At 39.6% G+C, this 23294-nt stretch overlaps 1 protein-coding gene across 8 annotated transcripts in view; it reads right to left on the bottom strand.

The window, feature by feature from the left end:
- Nucleotides 1-6759: 6759 nt before the first annotated feature.
- Nucleotides 6760-23294, bottom strand: part of LOC133385053 (transducin-like enhancer protein 4) — a 190600-nt gene continuing 174065 nt past the window's right edge. For all 8 annotated transcript variants that reach the window (XM_061627293.1, XM_061627330.1, XM_061627321.1 and 5 more), the window contains 8 exons: nt 23034-23110; nt 21358-21607; nt 17268-17515; nt 13538-13685; nt 12843-12993; nt 12494-12570; nt 8986-9427; nt 6760-7551 (listed from right to left, as the gene is read on the bottom strand). In XM_061627293.1, coding sequence (XP_061483277.1) covers nt 9320-9427; nt 12494-12570; nt 12843-12993; nt 13538-13685; nt 17268-17515; nt 21358-21607; nt 23034-23110 — 1059 coding nt within the window. In that variant the 3' untranslated portion in view covers nt 6760-7551; nt 8986-9319. The remainder of the gene's footprint in view (nt 7552-8985; nt 9428-12493; nt 12571-12842; nt 12994-13537; nt 13686-17267; nt 17516-21357; nt 21608-23033; nt 23111-23294) is intronic.

The raw sequence follows: 23294 nt of genomic DNA on the forward strand, positions 1-23294 counted from the left end.
AGTATGTGAATTCTTTTACCTCTATTGGGTAAGAAACAATCATGCAAATAACAACATCAGTGGGTTTAAGGGAGTTGAGCTGAGTGCATGGAACCAATGTTGTTGCTTCTATGGATGTAAGGGAGTAAGGTAAGAGGTAACTGAAACATAAATAGAAAAAGAAAAGACAGTGAGGATTTCCTAAATGCAATACCATACCAACCACAACAAAATGAGTAAGGCAGAACACTCAGCATCCCACAACCAAAACTAAAAAAATCCTGTCAGCCACTTAGCCAAGGTCACAGAAATCCCCATGCAGCACAACCTGACCTGGGGGCTGCAGTTAGTGCAGAATGCTGCGTCACAATTGCTGACATGAGTGACACCCTATCAGCACATAATACCACTGCTCTGAAATCTGCACTGGTTGCCAATTTGCTATCAGGCCAAGTTCAAGGTGTGCTTTCCATGTTACAGATGCCACATAGTACTTGTTCTGCTCTTGTAAGAAATTGATCCTTTAGTGTGGCAGTACCTACACTTTGGAACTCCCTGCCTATTTACATTATGCAGGCACCTTCATTGTACTCATTTTGGCACCTGCTAAAAACAGTTTTGTTTAGGCAAGCCTACCCAGGGATGTAGAAGCTATTATGTTTTTTATTATCTGTTTTAAACTGATTGTTGGTTTTATTATTTTGGACATTTTTAAATATGTCTTTAAATGGTTTTGCCAATAATTTTATTGTTTTAATTCCTTCTATAAACCATTTGAGACTTTTTACAATAAAGCAGTATATACTGTAAATGTTGTAAATAAAATAAATAAATAAATTTCAGAGTCACTGTGGCCCTTGGGTCTCTTTCCTCTTTTGTACTGAGTCAGGCCATTTGGTACCATCTACTTCAGTACTGATGACATGGACTAGCATAGGCTCTCCAGGATTCCAGGCAATAGTCTCTTCCAGAGATTGAATTTTGGACCTTTGCATGCAAAGCATGTGCCCTACCACTGAGCTACAGCCCGGTTTAAAAACTTATCTTTTAAAATTGTTCATTTCAATTCTCTAATGAATGCACAGCATACTAGGGCAGATCCACACCATGCATTTAAAATACATTCAACACACATGTGAAGCACATGAATCCCACTACAGAATCCTGGGAACTGTAGTTTGTTAAAGGCGGTGGGAACTATAACTGTGAGCAGGAAACTACACTTCCCAGGATTCTATAGGGGAAGTCATGTGCTTTAAATGTATTATGTGGATCTCCATTACTTCATAAACTTTGTCTATGTATAAATCATTTTAATTAAATTTTAAAATGGATGTAAACTACAAAGTGTACTGGGTGACCATGGGCTACGTACCAACTCTCATCTTAACCTCAGGGTGAAAACAACAGAGGGGGACCATGACCACCACAAGGAAGGGCACACTTAAAATGTAGAGGAAATAATCATTTGTAAATAATTTACAACCGTAGTGTGAAATCAGACACACATCAAGACATAGTATAAAGAAATATTTACAGAAGCATGAATGTCAAAGATGTTTTTTATTTACACAACCTGTAAAGATATTTATAGTGCAATCCTATGCATATTTACTCAAAAGCAAGTCCCAATGTATACAGTGGGGCTTACTCAGACAGGGAAGCATGCACAGGACTGCAATTCGATGATAAGGAACTTCACTCACCTAATCCAAAATTCAGAATCTTGCTGCGTTGAACTGTTTTGCAACTGTTCTATATTTGTTTTATGGTTATTGGATTTTCAATGGCTTTATTTATTGATGTGAGCTGCCTTGGTTTCCAACCCTACCTCACAAGGTTGTAGGAAATCTTCCATATACACACACACTGGAGATATAAAAATACATACACCCCATACAATAGTTTATTGTTAAAACCAGTTGGCCATTGCAGAACATTATTTTTTAAAAATAAATATTAGTTTCCTGCCAAATTAGAGCAGTGACACCCAGTAAACCCTTCCTAACTGCGTTAAAAAAAGGATCAGGGGGGGAGAAAGATTTACAGCACAATCCTTTTCTGTGTTCACCCTAAAGTCCCATTGATTTTCAGCACAATCCTAACAATGTCTACTCAAAAGTAAGTCCTACTGAATTCAATGGGGTTTACTCCCAGATATGTAGAAGTAGCATTGCAGTTTTACTCCCAGAAAAAATTCACATTGGGAAGGTTTTCAAAACATGTTATGTTTTGAAAAGACAAATAAGCTGCTCTCTTCAACAGTCCAGTAAAATTGAAACTTGTTTGATTCCTTAATTACAAAAGTATAACACTGCAGCATGTACACTTTTTAAAACTTCTGTTCAAAAATTATTTAAAGATAAAAAATATACCATTTTTGCAAGTAACCCCCCTGCATATATACTTTTATGCCTACCAAGATCATGTTGTGATCTTCTGTTGTAGTGCAATCCTATGCATGTTTACTCAGAAGCAAGTCCCAATCCTGTATAGGGAAAGTACTCTTTATGCTGCTGAAAGCTATATATATATACTTAATTCCTGATGTGAAACAATCAGGAAAAGGAAACTGTTCTCAGAACCTGAAATGAGGTTTAGCTACTGCTATTGTCAATCACAACCCGGACTTCACTTATTGGCTAAAAACCTGAAAGAGCAGGGATTAGAGCAGCTGGTACTAACAGAAGTTGCGGGGGTGGGGGAGGCTGACATTTTGGTTTAGAAACTTATTTCTTAAATGAAAGCTAAGAGTCCAGAGACAAAGGTGAGTGTTTCGGAGAGGACCCCCAAACACCAGAGACTCCAGGCAAAAACCGGACACCTGACAACTATAACTAGTGGAGAGGATGTGAGGGCCAGGCCAGGGGAAGAGAAAGGCAGTAACCTTCCGCCTCATTCCTCTTACGTTCAGATAGTGTGTTAACTTACACAAATGAAGTTTAATCTGTTGAATTGTCTTACCCTTTTTTGAGAGATCCCCAGGAATATCAGTCTCAAAAGCTTGACTTTTCCTATAGCTACAGTCCCCTTCCACCTGTGGTCTGTCCCTGTGTTCTGATTCTTCATGAACTGAACTACTTTGAAAAGACAGTGAGCTCGTGAGCTCGGCTTTGATGCTGCATTAGGTATCAGTTTTACATTTCACCAGAAAAACAAATTTGTCCATACTACAAGTTTAGGGAAGGGTGAAAAAATGGAAATGGATTGCCTTCAAGTTGATTCCGACTTATGGGCTACCCTATGAATAGGGTTTTCTTGGTATGCGGTATTCAGAGGTAGTTTACCATTGCCTTCCTCTGAGGCTGAGAGGCAGTGACTGGCTCAAGGTCACCCAGTGAGCTTCATGGCTGTGTGGGGATTCGAACACGTACTCAGGTCGTAGTCCAACACTTTAACCACTACGCCACATAGGGCGTGTTTGTTAACTTCTCCTTGACAGTCCCTTCTTCTAGTCTTGTTCCTGGTCTTTAGATTTTTCTTTCTGTTTGACTATCTAGGGAAAATGTTTTAACTGGCTGCTATATAAAGGAAGAACTAAGCAACTGGAAACTAATTGTGGAAAGCAATTGGATTTTGTTTTACTAGTTGCTGGATTGATTTTTCTGTCCAGAAACCCTGAAAAGGCCTCATGCTGGACTGCACATATTGGGAAATCAGAAATTAGGCCTGAGTTACAGCCTAGGTAGCCAGCCAGCTACTTAACTGTGGTGTACACAGCAATATTTCAGTTCCTCTAGGGCTGTTTTCATTCTCTGCCATAAAGTAATGAAAAAAGAAAGAAAAAATAGCCGCTGTGCTTGTGAGTGTAGAAAGCATTTTAAAAGAGTAAAAGATAGCTATTTTTTAAGATCACATTATCTCTTTATTTCACCCTCAGCAATAAGTACACAATCCTGCTCTACTCATTATAATAATTGCAGAATAAACCAACTTGCACTTCTTACTGTAAGCAAACAAACTTCTTTATTATTGGCTGGGTAGAGAACACAACTGAAAATGAAAAGCAGAGCAAAGAAAAGTCCAAGGGGTGGAGTCTAACTCTAGTACATAATATAAAATTCTAATATTTAACTCTTCAAGGGTCAAGTTATCATACAGGCTTTTCTTTTCAGGATAATGTAAGTAATTATATGGCAATTGTGATTACTTATTTATTTATTTATTAGATTTATATCCTGCCCTTCCTCCCAGTAGAAGCCCAGGGCAGGGAAAAATCCACTCTCAGTCAAGGGAAGTCTTGAGTGACCAGACTTTTGGGAGCTCTTCCAGATGAGGTTTTTCTGGTGTACTCATCCTGCCTTATTCACTGAATTTTTCAGAGGGTCCTATTCTTAAATAGCTCCTCTTCTTAAAACAAGCTGTCATTCTTTAAATGGAGGTTGTCATTGTCTGTTATGTCACAAATTAAAAAGACAATTTCCCCCAAAACTCTTGCGGACAAAGCACAGCTGGGGGGGGCATCCCCATCCCCCACCCCAGACTACAGGCCTGCCTCCCAACTCCTTGTCATGCCCAACTAGGGGGAAATTTAGACACACTTCTGAGCATATTTAAACCTCCTCCTCCCATTGGAAAACATGGGCAGGGAAAAATGTTTAAAGCCCAGAAACATATGGGGCAAGGCTCTGCATTCCTCCACTCTCACTTCTATTATGCTGGCAGCCTTATGGATGAGGTGGATAACCACATTTTGACCCCACCCCCAATCACCCCCAAACACTTTAGGATTGCAGCCAAAGATATTATAGTCCTACAAATATAATTAATTGCAATTTAAATTTGGCTTCAAATTCTGAATACCATCTGATTTTCTATGATATGAGCATATTTTAATAATCTCTCTAGCCCTGCACATTTCTACTTTTAAGTGACTCAAAAAAACCCACCCTCCTGACTCAATTAAACAAGATAAAACTGTTGGCCGCTACACAGAACATCACAGATATATAAAAAATGAAAAATATAAGTAATGTTTTTTGACTGAATTCATATGAAGCCAAGTGACCAACGGACATGCCTCACTGCAGTCAACAGCAGTTTTATGGACACATTGTAAATGTCAGACTACGCCTTTTTTAATAATAAAAAAGGCACTATAATACTGTTTCCCTGTAACCAGGACAGAAAATCATTTGGTAAAAGTAAAAACATTTATTGGTTTTGACATTAAAAAAAATCACTCTGTGGGGTAGAGATGCTACACTCCAAATATTGGAAGAAACGTGGAGGGTTATGTTCAGTAGCTCTTGGTTCAAAAGCAGATGTAGCAGGTGCATTATTTAACAGCTTGTCAAATATGATCTTCTACAGCACATTTCTTCAAGCTTCATCGCTCCCACTGATTGTGAAGGGGGCACACTGTGGAAAATGTGGAACTTACGACTTAGTCACCACTCTGACCCCATGCTTCATTTCAGTGCTACTGCTGCCCCAAACCATATTACATTAGCAATGAATCATCAACCCACTAGAATCTAGGTGCACAAGCCCTTGGACAACAAAGGATCGCCAACCTCCAAAGTGATACACACCCCATGACATGTTGCACACAAGTGGTTACTTAATGTCACAGGCAGTGTGCATTCCATGCAGAAGCCAATGACTTGCAGCTGGTTACTTGTGAACCAGAACTCTGGATTTTACTGTAGTTTGTTCTTCAAATTATCCAAAATAATGGAATATAAGAAATAAATTACCACTCAAACAAGGACATGTGTGTTAACCACATCATAAACCAATCATCAGATAAACCAATCATCAGATGTGACATCTAAACAAACAGTGACAAAGGATGTTCTCAAGTGAAGGCCATCCAATGCTTAAAATCAAGCAATTTGAAGGATTGCTTTATGGTAAAGCCTTTACATTCAGCTATCGTTGGCTAAGGGCAAAATGGGACAGCTATCAGACCTCATTTCATTGAGGGCTAATTAGCGCAATTGTGAAGTGTGCAGTATGCTGCTTTTTCTCCATTCTGATTATAAGCCTGAATTGAAGTGTGTGAGTGCATACAGGCTGTAAGAGTATGCTATCACGATCGTGCTGCAATTGAAAGTGCTACCTTAAACAGCCCTAAAACAGTCTGAACAGTTGCAAAGTGAATTAGAGCACTCATACAAATCGCTTTGCCCATCTAGGTTGTCAGCCCAAATTAGAACAACAAAAAAGTTACCTACCACATGTAATGCCATAGAGCCAAGGGAAAACAGGATTGTATTCTACTCAATACAAAATTATATCAGTCTTCCTGATACTGGGGAAGAGAGAAGAGGGTAAAAAAAACCCTGTTCTTCAGGTGTGTAACATTACTGGCTTCCACAGTCTATTGGTAAAACTACAAGAACGAGATAGAGAATAAGGATGTATCGACACTGCAAGCCAATGCCAGTCTTGTACTGGTTTAATCGTCATGACTCCCTGCAAAGCCATGACAAGCTTACGGAATCGTTAATTTCGTAAGAAGGCTGGGAATTCATTAACAGACACTTCTAATTTCCTCTTAAAAACAGGAGCTGGATGCTGCAGCTGAAATCCTACCTAGCAACAATGCCCAAGAAGTTGGCAAAACCTGCGCTTCATGTTACCGTACAATGTTTTTTGAGAGTTGAGAAAAAAGACACACATAGGGATGAGAAGTGCTTTCTAATACACTCTTTTTCATGGTGTGAGTTGAAGAAAGCTTTGTGCCTATCAGGTGGTCTCATTTTGCAACACACACAGAGAGGGGGGGAAATTAGGAAAACCACATCTTACAAGTTACTTATGTTTAATGCTTAAAAGTTTGAATGCACAAACAATAATCTACCATTATAGAAGTACTTGTGGTCAATACAATGCATTAGAACTATGTACAATGACACAGTTTAGTATCAAAATTTTTCTACACTGTAGAGTATTACGAAACTGTTAATGACATCAAACACTGATCACTTAACACATTTCTTTTTGTTTTTGCTACCACATTTGGAACTTCAATGAACAGTCCATTTCAACTTGCAGCATTAACCCATTTCTAGTATGAAATTAAGTAAATTTCTAGTTACACAATAAAGGTTTATCTACACAGTTCTTTTGATTTTGATCCATAGCAGCAAAGGCACTGTACATCAGCAGATCCACAGACTTAAAAGATTTTTTTTAAAGCATTCAAAAAAAAATATGTCACAGGTCATAGTTTAACAGCAACAACAACAATATAAAAAGATAACACAATATTTCTGGCACAATGGCTCAGCCTGCGTCCATTTCAGGGACATTCAACTAAGACTTGGACAGAACTGGCGGTAAATAAAGCAAGTCCTTCTCCCAAGTGAAAATCCATTCTGTTCCACACTTCAGAATGAGTGCTCTTCTAAATCCTACCTCTGAGGTCCTCGCTTTTATAGTTTGCACATTTGTAGAATCCATTCCCTTCTCAGTGCATTTCCAATGAATATATCAAATATTTTTCAGTAATCTTTGTAACTGCAAAATTGCCCAAAGCCTCGCATCTCCCCTTTCAAAGAAATGTGGCAAAAATGTCCAGAAGGGAGGAAGGTGATTTGTTGAGACAAGTTATTGTACTTCTCTCTGAAACACACAGAAGGGAAGTTGATATTAATAATTCTGAGCAACACACTGTACTTACAGGTTTCAAAAAACAACACCATTATACACAGCTTTGTTTACAAAACACTTTAAAATGGCAGATTAATATAGATAGTAAGAGCAATTTTATTTTTGGCATATATTTTGGCATTCTTTTGTCAACTAAACTTACCATTGACATATACAGAGTAACTGTATCTGCCCCAAAATATAGTGCATGGCACGACTCTGTGCAGCCTTCATCATTACCTCTTAAGATTACCCATTATTTGCAAAACAACAGCATATACAGTAGGCCCCTGCTTTTCTGTGTTCTGCTTCTCGGTGTTCCGCTAATATGGCGGTTTTCAATTACAGTAGGGCCCCACTCATACGGCGCTTGTTCCGCTTTTTTGGCATTTTTCGGGCGTCGGGCACCATTTTATTGTTGGTGTTCCACTTTTTGGTGATTTTCACTTTTCGGCGGGGGTCCGGAACCTAACCCACCGTATGGGTGGGGCCCTACTGTAACATAACACCCCTTTGAGATCAGAAGTGGTGATAATGTAACCCAATGTGGATATAAGGCTGCTATTTTAATTTTTTCTTCACATTTCTAACCAACATATGTCCATATAGGATGTAAAGACAGCCAGGGAAATCTAAGTGTTTGATAGTGTAGTCTCTGGTTCTGGAGAAACATCTAGACTTTGCAAGGTGGGGACACACCTGTCCACTATGTGTGCCTGACTTAGCTCTGGACCTGCTATACCCATGCACAGGCATAAGATTTGCATACGGCCTATGCATATAAAATTCAATGAGGGTAGCACCAACTATAAAAGTAGTGATCCTACATATCGGAAAACAAGCCAGGGTCATAAACCATGCTTTAAAATTGGCTTTCTTCCCTAAACCATAGTTCATACTAATCACAGTTTATTTGGATTTGAACATAAAGGAGTAGTTACAGTTTGTTGAAAACAGAAGTGAAATCTTCCAATCACCTCACAGCCACACCAGAAGTGGAGAGGGGAAGGAGAATGCAAGCCCATATGCTTGCAATGCTAAATCATAATTTAGTTAATGTGTGAACTGGGCCATAGGCTGGAAAATGGGAGCTGGGCCTACCATTGTTTGTTCTTACATATAGTAGACCTTTGAGATGTTAAGGCCATTCATGGCTGCCTGGAAGGGCCAAAGGCAAGACAGCCAAGATCCTATTCCTTCTTCAGGCGCAGTCACTATATTCCTCAAAGTAAATCTGAACCAGTTTTATAATAAATTATGCGTTCTTTGTTAAACAGTAGTACGTAATTAAGCACTTGTATGGGATCAGAATTTGTGCAAATGTATTTACTTGGTAATAAATGGTAAACTGCCAATTTTTCCAAATAACTTCACTCCAACAATATAAACAGCAAGAATGCAACATACCTTCAAATCCAAGGCAGAAGCAGACTACTTTATTTAGTCAGTTCCTTGTTAAAAAGATTTCTTTAAACAAAATAAATACATTACAGCTATGATACATAATTAAAAGAGTCAGTTCCCTGTTAAGTATGTTTATTCCATCTTCTTCCAAGTAGATAGCTGGAGATTTGGTATTAAAAGTTCTTAATGAATGCCTGCTATTAAATAGCAAGTCTGGTGGAGAAATACCACAATTGTGATGAACATTTTCTGTCCTCAGTTTGGGAAGGGGGGGGGAAGAGAAAAATATACAGCAAAGTGCTACAAGGAGGAATATGGTTTCCATTCAGATTTGTCTCTAATAAATAACTTCATAGACTGTAGCTTTCTTGTCCCCAGAACCAGTGACAATGTATTTGTCATCCACAGAGATATCACAGCTAAGCACAGAAGATGACTCTTTGGACTGAAAGAAAGAGAAAGAGAGTGTTAACCATTATTTGCACAAGATGTAATATTAAACTCTTCCTTTAAAACAATACTTTAAAACCATTCTGGTTTAGCCATATATTTTTTGCTCCTTCCTAATGTCATTGTCCTGTTTCTGTATCCTCATATTTAAGTGCAGCAAATTCTGGAGCCCTGAGATGCTGATTGTGTTAATGTTCATATGGGCCTTTCTCTAGAGATTAAAACCAAGTTTGTTCAAAAGCACACTTTGTTACACAGATACTTTTCAGTAGTTCAAGCAAAACAGAAGCAAGCTTATGTGTAGTCACCACATGTTAACCAACTGGCTAAAAAACAGTGCTAAATTAGTCAATTTGTAATGGAAAATGAATGTAAGATCCTGATTAAAAAGAATTCAGCATATTAGCACAAAAATTAACCCAAGGGCAGTATCCAATGCCCTTGTTCCATTAGGGTAAGGATTCATGCTTGAGCAATGGAACTTTTCCCCTTCTCTCCCCTGCATGCTCAACACTCTCCCCAAGCACAGCATCCTCCCCAAATCAGCTCCAGAGGGTTCGGGCAACCCCCAGAACACAGAGGGAGGAGGGGAAGTTCCATTGCACAAGTATAAATCCTTGCGCTAACTGAACAGAAGACTTAGCTCCACCTTGGATACAAATCATAGACTTGTACAACATTATAAACACATGAATACATCTTACATGTATTCAGGACTGCAATGGATGTAGTGATCATGCTACCCAATCACTCTTTGCTGGTTATAGAAAATAAGCTTTGTGGAAAATGAAGCTGTGCCATGCCAAAATGGCAAAAGGTAAGCAAAGCGGGGATTGTAAGGAGAGCATCTGACAGAAACATTGAGAACTGTCAAACTCTGCAGGAAAGAATAAGGTATCTGGCTGGCCACTGTGAGAACAGGATGCTGGACGAGATGGGCCACTGGCCTGATCCAGCCGGCTCTTCTGATGTTCTTAAGGTGGGAGACATGAGGCAAATGGCAGGAAAACATCTCTATTCAAAGGGAGGTTGCTGAATGTTCCTGACAGCTCTGGAAGGTTCCACAGCAGGCCACAAGAAGACCATTAGTAAAGAATCCTCACTTGACTACATTGGCTTACAGCTGGCCACCTTATTCTAATTGCTTTCTCTAACTTGTTCAGAGTTTGATGGATTTCTCTCACATTAATTTTTTTGGCATTAAAGATCGAATTCTTCAAATAATGTTTTTATAATAAAAGTGTGTGTGCCCGTGTCCCAACAGAGAGTCCGTCATCATTCTACACAGATTCTGCCTGGCTAAATTTAGTAGACTTTATAAATAGGGCACAGGAGAAAAGTTTAGCAACCTTACTACTCTTGGCAAGTGATTTTAATGTTAGAATGGTGAATAGATACAACTTAAAACTGGAGATATCAGAAAGTTAATGTAGTTTTCAAGATATTTTATAAAAAATCCTCAAAGGATAAATATTGCAACACTGCTAGGAACAAATTTAGGCAACTGTTGCAAACTTCAGGAAAATGGACACTTTCCAAGGCAAGCTGCAGGTCATCTATAACTTCTCACAGACCTCCCAAATGACTGATCTGCCTGCCAAGGAACCACTGTCCACCTTCTCTTCCACAACCCTTAACACTCATTCTTCAACTTTTAATTCCATACTGAATTAAACCATAGCCATGACTTACACATATTTCACAATGAATTGTGAAAAGAGATGGCTTATTAATGGCAGAACAGGCTATTGTCTCCAACAACAAAACATCTTCCCCCAACTTCTGCTGGAATCAGCTTTTATAGAAAATTGTTTTAGCTAAAGCCACAGAATGTGTCAGCAATGTGTCTATGGTAGTAAGATGGCATAATTATCTTTTTTTAAAAAAACACCCTGCATGCAGTATAATGTGGAGTTAGATAGATGGTTAAAACAATTTTCTCAACTTGCAAAGACCATTCAGAAGTAGTAAAATATATTTGGGTATTAAATCATGTTGGGTTCCTTAAAAAAACACTGGCCTAGGAACATCCAGCATGTGGTTGAGCTGAGTTGAATCCAAGCCTCCTTCATCCAAATTCAACACTCTGTCCACTGCACCAGATTGGTTCCATGCACACATTACCACAAGTACATACTACAGATTATTAGATGAAATTTAATTCTAAGAAATATAAAACAAGAAAATACCTCATGTCAGGACAATTTCAAAACATTACATTTTCAAACTGCACACATTCCATTTTACATGGTTACACAGAAAACATTTTCTACAAAGCTGTAAAAATATGGTGTGTGCATAAAATACAACCTTCTGAAGCGTAGTGATCCCCCCCCCCAATGTTTTGCAGTGGCTGTGCTGGCTGGGGCTGATGGAAGTTATAGTACAAAATATCATGAAAGCACCAAGTTTGGAGAAGAAGCATGTGTGTTTCTAGCTGAGTGTACCATACAGGTCCATGTGCCAGAGGGCAGGGATTGACCTACAGCTTCCTGCTACTTAGCCTTGTGGTGACAAGCAAAAGTTGGGTGTTGTATATAATATGAAAACATCCATCTGACATAAGCTACAAAAAAAGCAGATTAAATATTTTCAAACTTAATTTCATGATGAGCTATTAAAAACAAAAATACAAGGGTAGTTCGCTATTTTTAAAAGAATTACAGAAATCTGTTATTTGAAACGTTGAGAATAGCCAACAGAATTGCTATGCAAAACTACATAGAGAATGTTCACGCTACCTTTCTGCACTACAACTGCTCTATGGCTGTTGAGGTGGTGGATGGACAGACCGGATTTTGGGCTGAGTTGAAGAGGCTGGACTAGGGGCTGAGAAGGGCTGTAGTTCAGTAGTAGAGCATCAGCTTTGCATGCAGAAGGTCCCAAGTTCAATTCCAGTATCTCCTGATAGCCCGGGGAGAGACTCCCTGTCTGAAACTTTGAAGAACTGCTGCTAGTCAGTGTAGACAATACTGAGCTAGATGGATCATTGATCTAACTCAGTATAAGGCAGCTTCTTATGTTCCTATGTAGATAACATCCCACCTCTATGATTTTTTACCTGGAATATGCTAGCTCCATAAGGTGTTCTCCATGCATTCAGAAGGTTATCTTTTCCAGTGCTTACAAACCATTTGCCTGAAACCAGATGTTTAAGTATATATATATTAGAATACATTTTGTAACAGATTAATCTGCACATCAGCAAAATATATTCTTTTCCCCCCTTCTCACCCACTCCTTTATCCCTGGTCAAAACAATAATCTGCAGCAGAATGTCTCATCAGAACAGAAATTCAACCACACATGTAAAATTAAAACTATCTAACATCTGGTATCCCTTTCCCAGTTTTTACTGGAAATGTGTTTGGCCAAGGAAAGACAATGCTAGCATATACTGAATTGCTTACCACAGTGAGCGAATTTCAGGGATAACACACAACTCTCATGAAGATGCAGTTGATACTTGTCTGGTTTAGTGACATGCAGCACTTCCACATTGCTGTTCTCCATTCCTACTGCCAACCATTCTCCAGTTGGGCAATAACCCAGTGAGAAGATCTGGAATTAAAACAGCATACAAGTTGATGTTTAATGGAAGCTTAACACACCTGCCTTGGTGACAGTTATTGCTGTTGGGAAGACATGAAAGACACTTTGGTCTACAGCAGTTTTTTTAAAAAAGATGCTAATCAAATTACAGCACTCATTCATGACACAGCCACTGATATAAACAAAACTCAATTAACTCTGTGTAATATACGGCACTAACCAAGATCTAAATGTTATTTCTAAGATGGGCTGAAATAATATTTTCATGAAGATTATCTTGGAATAAGATCTACAGAAAGGACAACTGATCATCTACAGGAGCCCTTCAGTCTGGCAATTGTACTACATTAATGAGGCTCCTTCGGGAAGGAAAGACTTATGCTAGGGAAATTTATCTCTCCACTCCATCCCCCAATTAAATGATACAAGACAAAAGAAAATATTATTCTGTGGCTGGCCTTCACGCCTGCTTTAAAAACCTTGCTTTTAAAAACAAAAACAAATAAAAGCATACAGTCTGCTTTAATATGTCAAGGATTCTGCAGGAGAGCACCTGTGAAGTGAAATCATGCTGCTGTAGTTGTCTCCCTTCCCTCAGGTCCCAGGATCTCACTGTATTGTCCAGGCCTCCTGTCCAGAGCTTAGTGCCATCGTTTGAAATATCAATGCAGCTAGCTCCATCTGTGTGGCCTTGGAATTGCCTGAAAAATGTCAAAATAAGGCACAAGTGCCATCACTTTTGAAAGAAATATGGCTTGAGTCAGGTATTTAAAAACACACACATACTGAAGCATTTTAAAGTGTTGGATGTGTCCTGAAATCAAAATATGCAGAGAAAGCAAGGCAACACTTTTTAGACGATCAACTAATTTTCAAAATCGTGGAAGCAAGCTTCTGAATTACAATGAACCCTTCATGTAAATTTGATTGAAATAAAATTACAAAGCAATAATATTAACCATATAAAAATATTCAGAATTGGGGTTGTGAGCACATGTAATAAGCACCACACCACACCTCTGATTGCTTCCCTTCCCCAGCTCACTCCTTGACTCCAGTCAGATAGAAAGCACATACGTACACACTGATGGGGTCTGGGTAACAAACAGATCCAGAAGAATTAAAATGGATCCTCTTGTATTTACATGATCTTATATGGGGTCCCTAAAAAGCCACCATCAAATTAAGATCGCATTGGTAGACTACAAGGTAAAAGTCACAGATCCAGTGATTGCCAGCAACACAAAAACATTGATCCAGGGCACAGATCCTCAAGGATCTTCATGATTTTTACATAGAACATGATTACCAACAAATCACAGAACATATCTGTGGACACAGTAGTGACCTATGATTTGATGGTGATTTTGAGCCAAGTCTTTAATAAATTACGAGGATCCATGTTTTTGCACCATGGCAGCGCTTGAAAGCACTGGATCTATAGACAGATGCGATCTGATTATAGTTGATGGTGGGGAAACAGTGAAAAAAATGCAAATTCAAGAAGAACCATTTTACAAGATCAAACTTGTGTTTCTGCATGTGTACTCCTCTTTCTCTCTCTGGCATTCTGTTCTCTTTCCTCTAATTCTGAGGCACTTATTCTCTCCCCCACTCCCTTCAGTCTCCCACATTGCTCCCCATACCCTCTAGCCCTCTCCACCTTTCCTTCCTATCCACTCAGTTAATTTACTTTCTATTCTATAGCAGAAAAACTGTCTCACCCCTTATATCCCCTTTGGATCACTACGCTCTGCACGTGAGGGCCTCCTGCAGATACCATTAGGGATAGGATCTGCATTTCGGTGTTGATTCGATTTTCGCTCTGTTGAACTTCCTTTCAGTGCTGCTTCATCAGGGATCAATGGTCAATATTTGCTTTAAATATTGAATTGTTTTCCCCCCCACAAAAATATAGTTTTTTCATATATTTTTTTAAAATATCAATATTTTAAATGAAGCATCAATATTAATATTGATATCTTGAGGGAAATATAGATATTAATATTTATATTCTTGAGGCAATTTTTTTTTAAAAAAATCTGCTCAGCCACAGAAAACCGCTAGAAAAAACCCGATCCGTGAGGACAAAAAAAGCAAATAAATAGGAAATCCAGTGTCAAATTTGAATGTTGCGAAATTTGAGCACATCCCTAGTTACCATCTCATCAGGAGGTCTGTTCCACACAACATAGGAATCAGGCCTTTAGTGTTGTGGTGTCTGCCCTTTGGAATTCCTTCCCCTTAAATATTAGACAGGCATGGTTTGTCTTTTTGGTGCCTACTCTTTCTCTTTCAACAAACCTTTTAAGTAGAGAGCTTAACTCAGTCTGTGTCTGTTTTGGAACTGCTTTTGGAGATTTTTTAAAAGATATTTTATTTTTAAAATGTTTTAAAGAAGTTTTATGATGTTTTTAGTGTTTTGTCCTTTGTCTTCCCCTGGGCTCCTTATGGGAGGAGGACCAGGATAGAACTGTGATAAATAAATAAATAGTCCACTGCTCATGTGCCAATGTGAGCCATGAAGCACACAAGCTGAAGCAGAAAGTGGCAAAGAGTGTTACTTTTCCAACTTCTTCATTTAGCTCTCTGTACTTTTTTAAAGCAGGGGTGGGGAGTGACCATCATCACCACCTCATCACAAAGGCAGCAGTGAGGTTGAAGCGGGCTCAGAGATTTCACTGGCGCTAGGGGAAGTTCTCAAGGGTGCCACTGTACACACAGGTGCTACACTGGTGACTCCACACTCAGAAAGAGTCCTTTCTTTTATCAAATTGCTGGCTGATATGCTACACTAACTCAAATTTTATCAACTTTTGTTCTCAAGACCTATGTTTGTAGAAGAATTTTGCACAGTTTGAAAGCTCACAGATTTGCACAGTTTAAATGCTCCAGCATTTTGAAATCTCATTGGTCCAATAAAAGAAATTGCGTCTTTTATTCTGTTTTTCTTTTTTTAGTTCCAAACAAGACCAACACACTTAATAAGACTTCCCCCCCTGTAATTTTGGGGATCAAACAAATTGTCAGCATTAAGAGCTGACATTTAACAGCTCAATATATATGCATCATGTGCCTTAACTTTAAGGAAATCTAGGACATTGTGTTAAACTGACCATCTTTTGAAAGAACACCAAGATTCTTAGAGTGACTTTAACACAGCACGTTGAACAGGATTATTAACTGATGACATCCCATGTTTTCATGTACGATTGCTTTTCAGATTCAGCATAGACTATTAGTTTTGGTTTAGCTTTCTTTCCCACTGGATATAACAGCAAACTAATACAGCTCAAAGAATTCCCAGCTTGGAGCTGCTAAAACTCTTATCTGTATTTAATTAGGTTTACTGCCTGACCTGCCCTCAGATCTCAGGAGCAAATTAAATTCATACATTAAAAAAAAATCCATTTCTCCCCCTAACTCCCAAAGGACTCATAATGAGCCAATGAAGAAGAAACAAAGGGAAAGATGAAAAAAAAGTATAAGAACTCAAATGGCTGGTATCCTTTGGCAGCCACTCAAAATCAAGTATACACGGTCCCACAATCTAATTGCAGAGGTGGTAAAAAGACCACCACTTGGGTCTTTTTATTCAGTCACTATGCATACACACATTTTCATAGGAAGCTGCCTTAAACAGAATCAGACCATTGGATGTCCATCTAGCTCAGTAATGCCAAACTGACTGGGACCAGCTCTCCAAGATTTCAGACAGGGCTCTCTCCCACCCCTGGCAATGCCTGGGATTGAATCTGGGACCTTCTGCATGCAAAGCAGACGATCTACCACTGAGCTGCAATCCTTCTTTTCACTTACCTGTAAAATCTACACAAAAAATGTCATATTAGTGGGCCACCTGTGCCATGCTGCGGATTTTTAAAACAAATTCTCCTATTCTTTCTGGCACCATTAAAAAAATCTTAGTCTCTGGACTGCACATACACACACAAATGCAGTCTGCAGTGGCTGCTGCTTGGCAGATATCCACTGCACAGGAACTTCTTGTTTGACAGAATAGGCAGCAGAAGGCTGTAGCAGGCCCTAGGACTCTTTCCTGACCAGAGAATGCAGCATACTAAGATACAGAGGATAATAATCCATGCGGGAATAATTCTGGAACCCTAATGTGCAAACAAACAGGCACCTTATTTTTACCAAGCTTTTACGGCTTACAGCTACATCACCTGCTATAGCTCCAACAATGTGACACCACCATGAGCAAACGTAGAGTATGGTTCACAAACGTCTTGTTGCTTGACAATCCAACTTAGCTGACCTACCTGACCAATGTTTGATTGTGCAGATCCCACACTGCGATGTTCCCGTCACTACAGCAGGAGAAGCAGACCTTGGAATCCGGGCTGATTGCGAGAGCATAGCAGGCGGGAGCGGAGGAAGTCAGCTCTGCTTTTATACGCGGAGTTGGAGCTGCCAGGTCCCAAATGGATAATGTGCTGGCTTCCCCACCAACAATCAGGGTGCGGCCGTCAGGGAGCAATCTGCAGGAGCGGATGTAGTTATCTCTGTTCTGTGGAGACAGAAGCCATCAAGAGATTACTCATGAGGAAAGGAAAACAGCATTAACGCGAGAGCAGGAATCCATAAAAGTATTGTATTCCCCCTTGGTTTTAATGAGCCATTTATACTTATGACAATGATAAAGTGGATTAATGCTAGAAAATTATACGACATTAGGGAAATACTTAAACTTGATCTACAAAATTCAGCAGTGAGATATTTAATCTTAATTAGCATCAAACGCACATGCAGACCCATACCCAGCCCCAAACAGTTCAATGCTCATGAGCCATTTGAGCGCTTTATACAGAGGGCTATATTTTTAAAGAAACAGTTTGTTTCTGTTATGTTAACCCCTTAAAGGAAAGCAGACTAACATCACTCTCAGTAGACAGTGTCTTTTGAAGATCTAATATCATTGCCCAGAAATTAGAAAAATCTCAGGGGGTGGGGAAAGGGAGGAAGGAAGGAAGGGAGAGATCTGGAAAGTATCTTCAGTTTTATAGTGTTTCACTACCTACTGATGGAACATTGTACACTTTGATTTAGCAGTGATACAGCATAAGACAGTATCATGTCATGAATGGGGAACATGAAAAAGGAAAGGTCAGCAAGAATTACGGTTGTGAAAATGTATTTATCATCAACATCATAATCTTGTTACATTTATACCTCGCCTTTCTTCCATCATGGAATCCAGGGCGGTGTACATGTGATTCCCAGGAGGTCTCTCATGCAGGCACTGACCAGATCCAGACCTGCTTAGTTTCATCAAGTCAGTGGCCTCATGTGCCATCAGACCAAGCCCTGGTACAATAGAAAACAGTCAATATGCTCCTATATAATATCTGCCGGGTGTGTGTGTTACCTTGTTCATATGCTAGGAGAAAATGACAATATCCCACACCAGTCACATGTGGGTTTTGTTAGAAGATAAAGAAACAAGAAATTTCTAAGAGGACAAGATGCACAGTTTGAGCCAGTGAAATATAGCGGTCAAAGGACAAAGCTTTGAATCTAAGAGTACCAGGCTGAAAATCTTTGCTCTCACTAGTTTAGTTTAGGAAGTCACTACCTCTCAAGCCTGAGCATTCCTATCCCCAATATGGGGATAAATGCTTGCAGGCTGTTAAAAGGATTCTTGAGATAATGTGGCCCAGTTCTCACATCATGTTTAGCCAAAGTAAATGTTTAATCATGAATGTGGAGATTGTTCCCACTTTGTTTCTCCCCTCTAGCTAGCAAGAGTAACAAGCCATGAACCCTGGCTGTCTGAACTAGGATTTGCACTTGTTTGCTCAAGCAAACCATGCTTGTTAAGCCTAGAACAAAAACTTGCTAAACATCATGGTTCGTTTGGATCTCAGTTCCAATGCAAGACTAAGCCAGGGATCACGGTTTGTTCTTTCCACTAGCTGGAAAAGAGGAGCAAAGTGGGAACATTCTGTGTGTTCACACTAAGCCATTTAGGCTTACAGCTACGTCATTTGCTATAGCTCCAACAATATTTTATTTTATTTAGTTAATTTGTACCCTGCTCTTCAGCCAAAAAAGCTTCCAGAGCCTCTTGCATACAATCAATTAAAACAATACAGTCTCTGCCTGCAGGCTTACAATCTAAAAGACACAACACAAAAGGACAAAGGATAAGGAGGGAAAAGGAAACAAATTAAACTCAATTGCCAATCCTGGAAGTTAAGTACTAGAAACAGTTGAGGAGCAGGAGGTGCCTGATGGAGCTGGCCTTTCAATGATATGCAGACACTGCCAGTGCATATGAAGTACTTTGATCACATAACATTATACTCAGTATCAAAATAATCACATACAAGTGCTCATAATTACATACAAGTAGGTGGATTACTGCTGTACTTTCCCTTCCTCCCACCAGTTTAAAAACAGGCCATATGATTATTCAGATGTTGGGATATTACAGAGACACCTAGTTCAGAGAAGCTTACTATATAAGAAAGTGAGTTGTCAACAAACCAGTTAAGCAACTAAAGCCAAAGTAAAGGTTGCCTCGCTGAAATTAAGAACACAACAGGAACTCTATTGGATCAGGTCAAAGGCCAATTTACTATAGCATCCTGTCCTCACAATCAGGGCCGGCTCCAGGAATGCCGGGGCCCTTGGGCATCAGCTTGCCCTGGCCCCCGGCATGTGTGCGTGTGCACATTCACATTTGCGTTCGCGCAGCCCACCCCCACCTACCTGTCTTTTACTATTGCCATTAACCAAGATGGCGGCCGTGGTTTCCCTAACGGGATGAAGCCTCTGCTGCCATCTTTGCTGATGGCACGTATGCGTGCTACGTGCGCGCATCTCTGGCATCAACTAAGATGGCGGCAGGGGCTTCAGTACCTTAGGGAAACCGTGGCTGCCATCTTTGTTAAGGGCAATGGTAAAAGACAGCAGACAGATAAGTGGGCAGATGTGGGGGGACGTGGGGGGCCCGCAGATCACAGAAGGGGAGCGGAGGAGCGGCTGAGGGGGCCCCTATAGCTCCAGGGGCCGTGGGGCCGTTGGGCCAGTGCCCAACCTGGCCGCCCTTTAGAACCGGCCCTGCTCACAATCCCCAAGCAGATGCCTATGGGAAGCCTATAAGCAAGTCATGAATGCAACAGCACTCTCCCCACTTGACCTTCCCAACAACTTATATCCAGAGCACACTGGAGGAAGTACTCAGACATCATGGCTAATTGTCACTGTTAAGCCAATGCATTAAGATAAACATTTGGGCCATAACGTTTAAATGGTAAGGGTTTTTTCAATTAAAAAAACCTTTTAAATTGACTAAGGCATTTTTTAAAAAAAATGTATTTTAATGTAAGTGCTTATAAAAACTGCAGATGGCAAGCAGTCTTAAAAGAGGCATTCTTCCTCCTGTCCCACACTGGAGGAAGGCATCTTCTGGGATGATGGCTGCCATGTCATATGGGTGCATCATCCATAAACAAAGAAAATATGCTTCTTGATTCACAAACACTGCTTTTACTCATATGCAAATTTATGCAAATTTAATAAAACTATGAACCAGGTGATCTATTAAAATCATGATTAATTTGTTACAATGTCTTTAATTGGGTTGTAGCCCTAATAAATGCCACTTTTTAAAGATGCAGGTAATAATTCGAACATATCTAATATATATTTAAGATGTTTTTAGTATTTTGTCTCTTGTCTGCCTCCCTGGGCACCTTTTGGGAGGAAGGTGGGATATAAATTTAGTAAGTAAGTAAATAAGTAATAATAAATAAATAAAATATTAGAAGTTGACAGGGTTCTTTGAAATATGATTAAATCCCAACATTTAAAAGGTGTGATTAATGAATTAAGCAGTTGGCAGAATTACTGGGTTTTCATGCTACTTAAAGAGTGGATAAGAGAAAAATCAAATCATTTGAAATGTGGTGTTGGAGGAGAGCTTTGCGCATACCATGGACTGCAAAAAAGACATAATTAGGTGTTACAACAAATTAAACCAGAACTATCACTAGAAGCTAAAATGATGAAACTGAGGTTAGAAAAGACAATAACGCTGGGAAAAACAGAAGGGAGGAGAAAAAGAGGAAGGCCAAACAAGAGATGGATTGATTCCATAAAGGAAGCCACAGACCTGAACTTACAAGATCTGAACAGAGTGGTGCACGACAGATGCTATTGGAGGTTGCCGTAAGTCGTAATCGACTTGAAGGCACATAACAACAAACAAAAGCTACATACAGAAACATCAAAGTGGCTGACTAATTTAGATGCCCCAACCACCAAATGATGGCTATGCTCCTCTATGGCTATCAAGCACCACCTTGACTGGCCACTCTCTAAAGATTTCTTACTACCATTACTTACCAGACAATCTAGTTGAGAGACAGGGCTCTTGTTCCCTGGATGACTGATATCCCAGACCTTGACACATCCTTTCCCACCTGTGTACACATGCCTTGTAGGGTTGCTGATAGTAACTGCACACACTACTTCCCCATGGTTCAGGGTGTTAATCTGCCGAGCATGGCGTGGGATTCCTGGCCCAATGAGGGCATCAGGAGGAAAAGGTACAGGCTGCATTTGCCCATCAGCACTTACATGAAATGAGTATGCTCTAGGGAAAGAAAAGAGAAAAAATGTTTAAATGAGTCACATGTGTATGCTCAAGAGAAAATGTTAACATAGATACAGATATGTCCACCATGACCAATTTTGACTTAGCAACAAGTTCCATGTAAAAAGCACCATTGGTGAAATATAACAAATTCTCTCCACATGCCAGATTTTTCTTGCTGTTGGGCTGATGTTGGACACAGACACCAAGTAGTTATATTTTTTCAGAAAGAATTACCAAAATGGCAGACCAATAAATGCTCAGCAGTACATCTCACCAGGAACAACATGTTATATGACTGCCAGTTATGCCACCTGTGAATAACCCATCAACAACTTCATCTCGAAAGGTCTGCTAGGGACAGCCCTTCAGTGCTCAAAATTGTTTTATTTTAAGATGAGACATGCTGGAGTGCTTCTGTCATTGCACGTACCCTTATCGAAGGCATGACTGGAATACATTATATGTAAATATACGGCTAATGGAAGGGGTGTGGAGGCTAGCAGATTCATGGAAGTAGTGAGCAAATGGAAAACTCACACAGGCTACTGAAAATGGCTCATAAATCTTTCCCAAAGACGTTCTGCTGCTGTATTTGCTAGAGATTTATTAAAATTATATTGGCATTTTAAGCACTATGTTTTTCTCTCTGTTTCCCTTGTTTACAGTATTAAGGCTTTGAAAATGTAAAAAGGAAATTGATCAGGCTAAAAAATAACGTGAAGAATGACCAACTATTCTCAACAGTTTTGTCATCTTATTGGCCTTTTTTTTTGCTTGTAAAAGGAGATTGTAGTGCCACAAATATACACACAAATAAATGCTCTGGGATCACTGTGTTTATTTTCACTTCACTGAGGAGAAATGCAACTCCATATTAGCTATATAATTCATTCATGCCCAGCTCCCAGTGAACCAAGTTTGTTAGTAGGTCACCTTTTCTGGTCAGTTCCATCAAGGACACATTTGTACATTACAATACCATAACTCTTTTCAGTACTTTCAGTCGCACAGAACATTTCACTAGTTCTTTCTTTGTGCAGCATTGTTTATGGAATCCAGTAAGTCTGCAATGGATTGCAAGGCTTCTGTTGTGCACAAAGGAATTATTTTTAAAATGGAGAGGCAGAACACTGAAGACATGCACACCAGAGAGCCCTTCACAATTTGCATTTCTGTGCCAAGTTGAGCTGTCGTAGTCAGCATGTTCCAGTGCAGAGGTATAACCCCTTCCCCAGGCCTTATTTTATCTACAGCACCCGATACCCTTGGCCCATATTCACCTATGGGAAAAACTGCCAAATAGGCTTTTAAGATTAAAAGAAGGATTAACCACCCTCTGCCACACATCGAATTCAGTATCACAGAGGAAGCAAAAGGAACAAAAGCTTAATAATATGACTGGGTTTGTACGTTTAGCACTCACGGTTTTCCTCCTGGGATGCCTGTCAGATTCGGAGGGATGCCTGGGACTCGCATATGATGATGTGGATCAAAACCAACCTGAGGTTTCCCCATAAACAGAATAAAGTAAGTTCAAAGAGTTAATGGAAAATGCTAGAATTTTAGCCTTCAGTCTTAAATCAGAGCATTCACAAGCACTTCTTACAAAGAGCCTTCCCGAAGGTTTAAGAACATATAACAAGAACCCAGCTGGATCAGGCCTTATTCCAAAATCCTGTTTCCA

Source organism: Rhineura floridana, chromosome 1 (assembly GCF_030035675.1).
Source record: "Rhineura floridana isolate rRhiFlo1 chromosome 1, rRhiFlo1.hap2, whole genome shotgun sequence".
In the NCBI taxonomy this organism is placed as follows: Eukaryota; Metazoa; Chordata; class Lepidosauria; order Squamata; family Rhineuridae; genus Rhineura; species Rhineura floridana.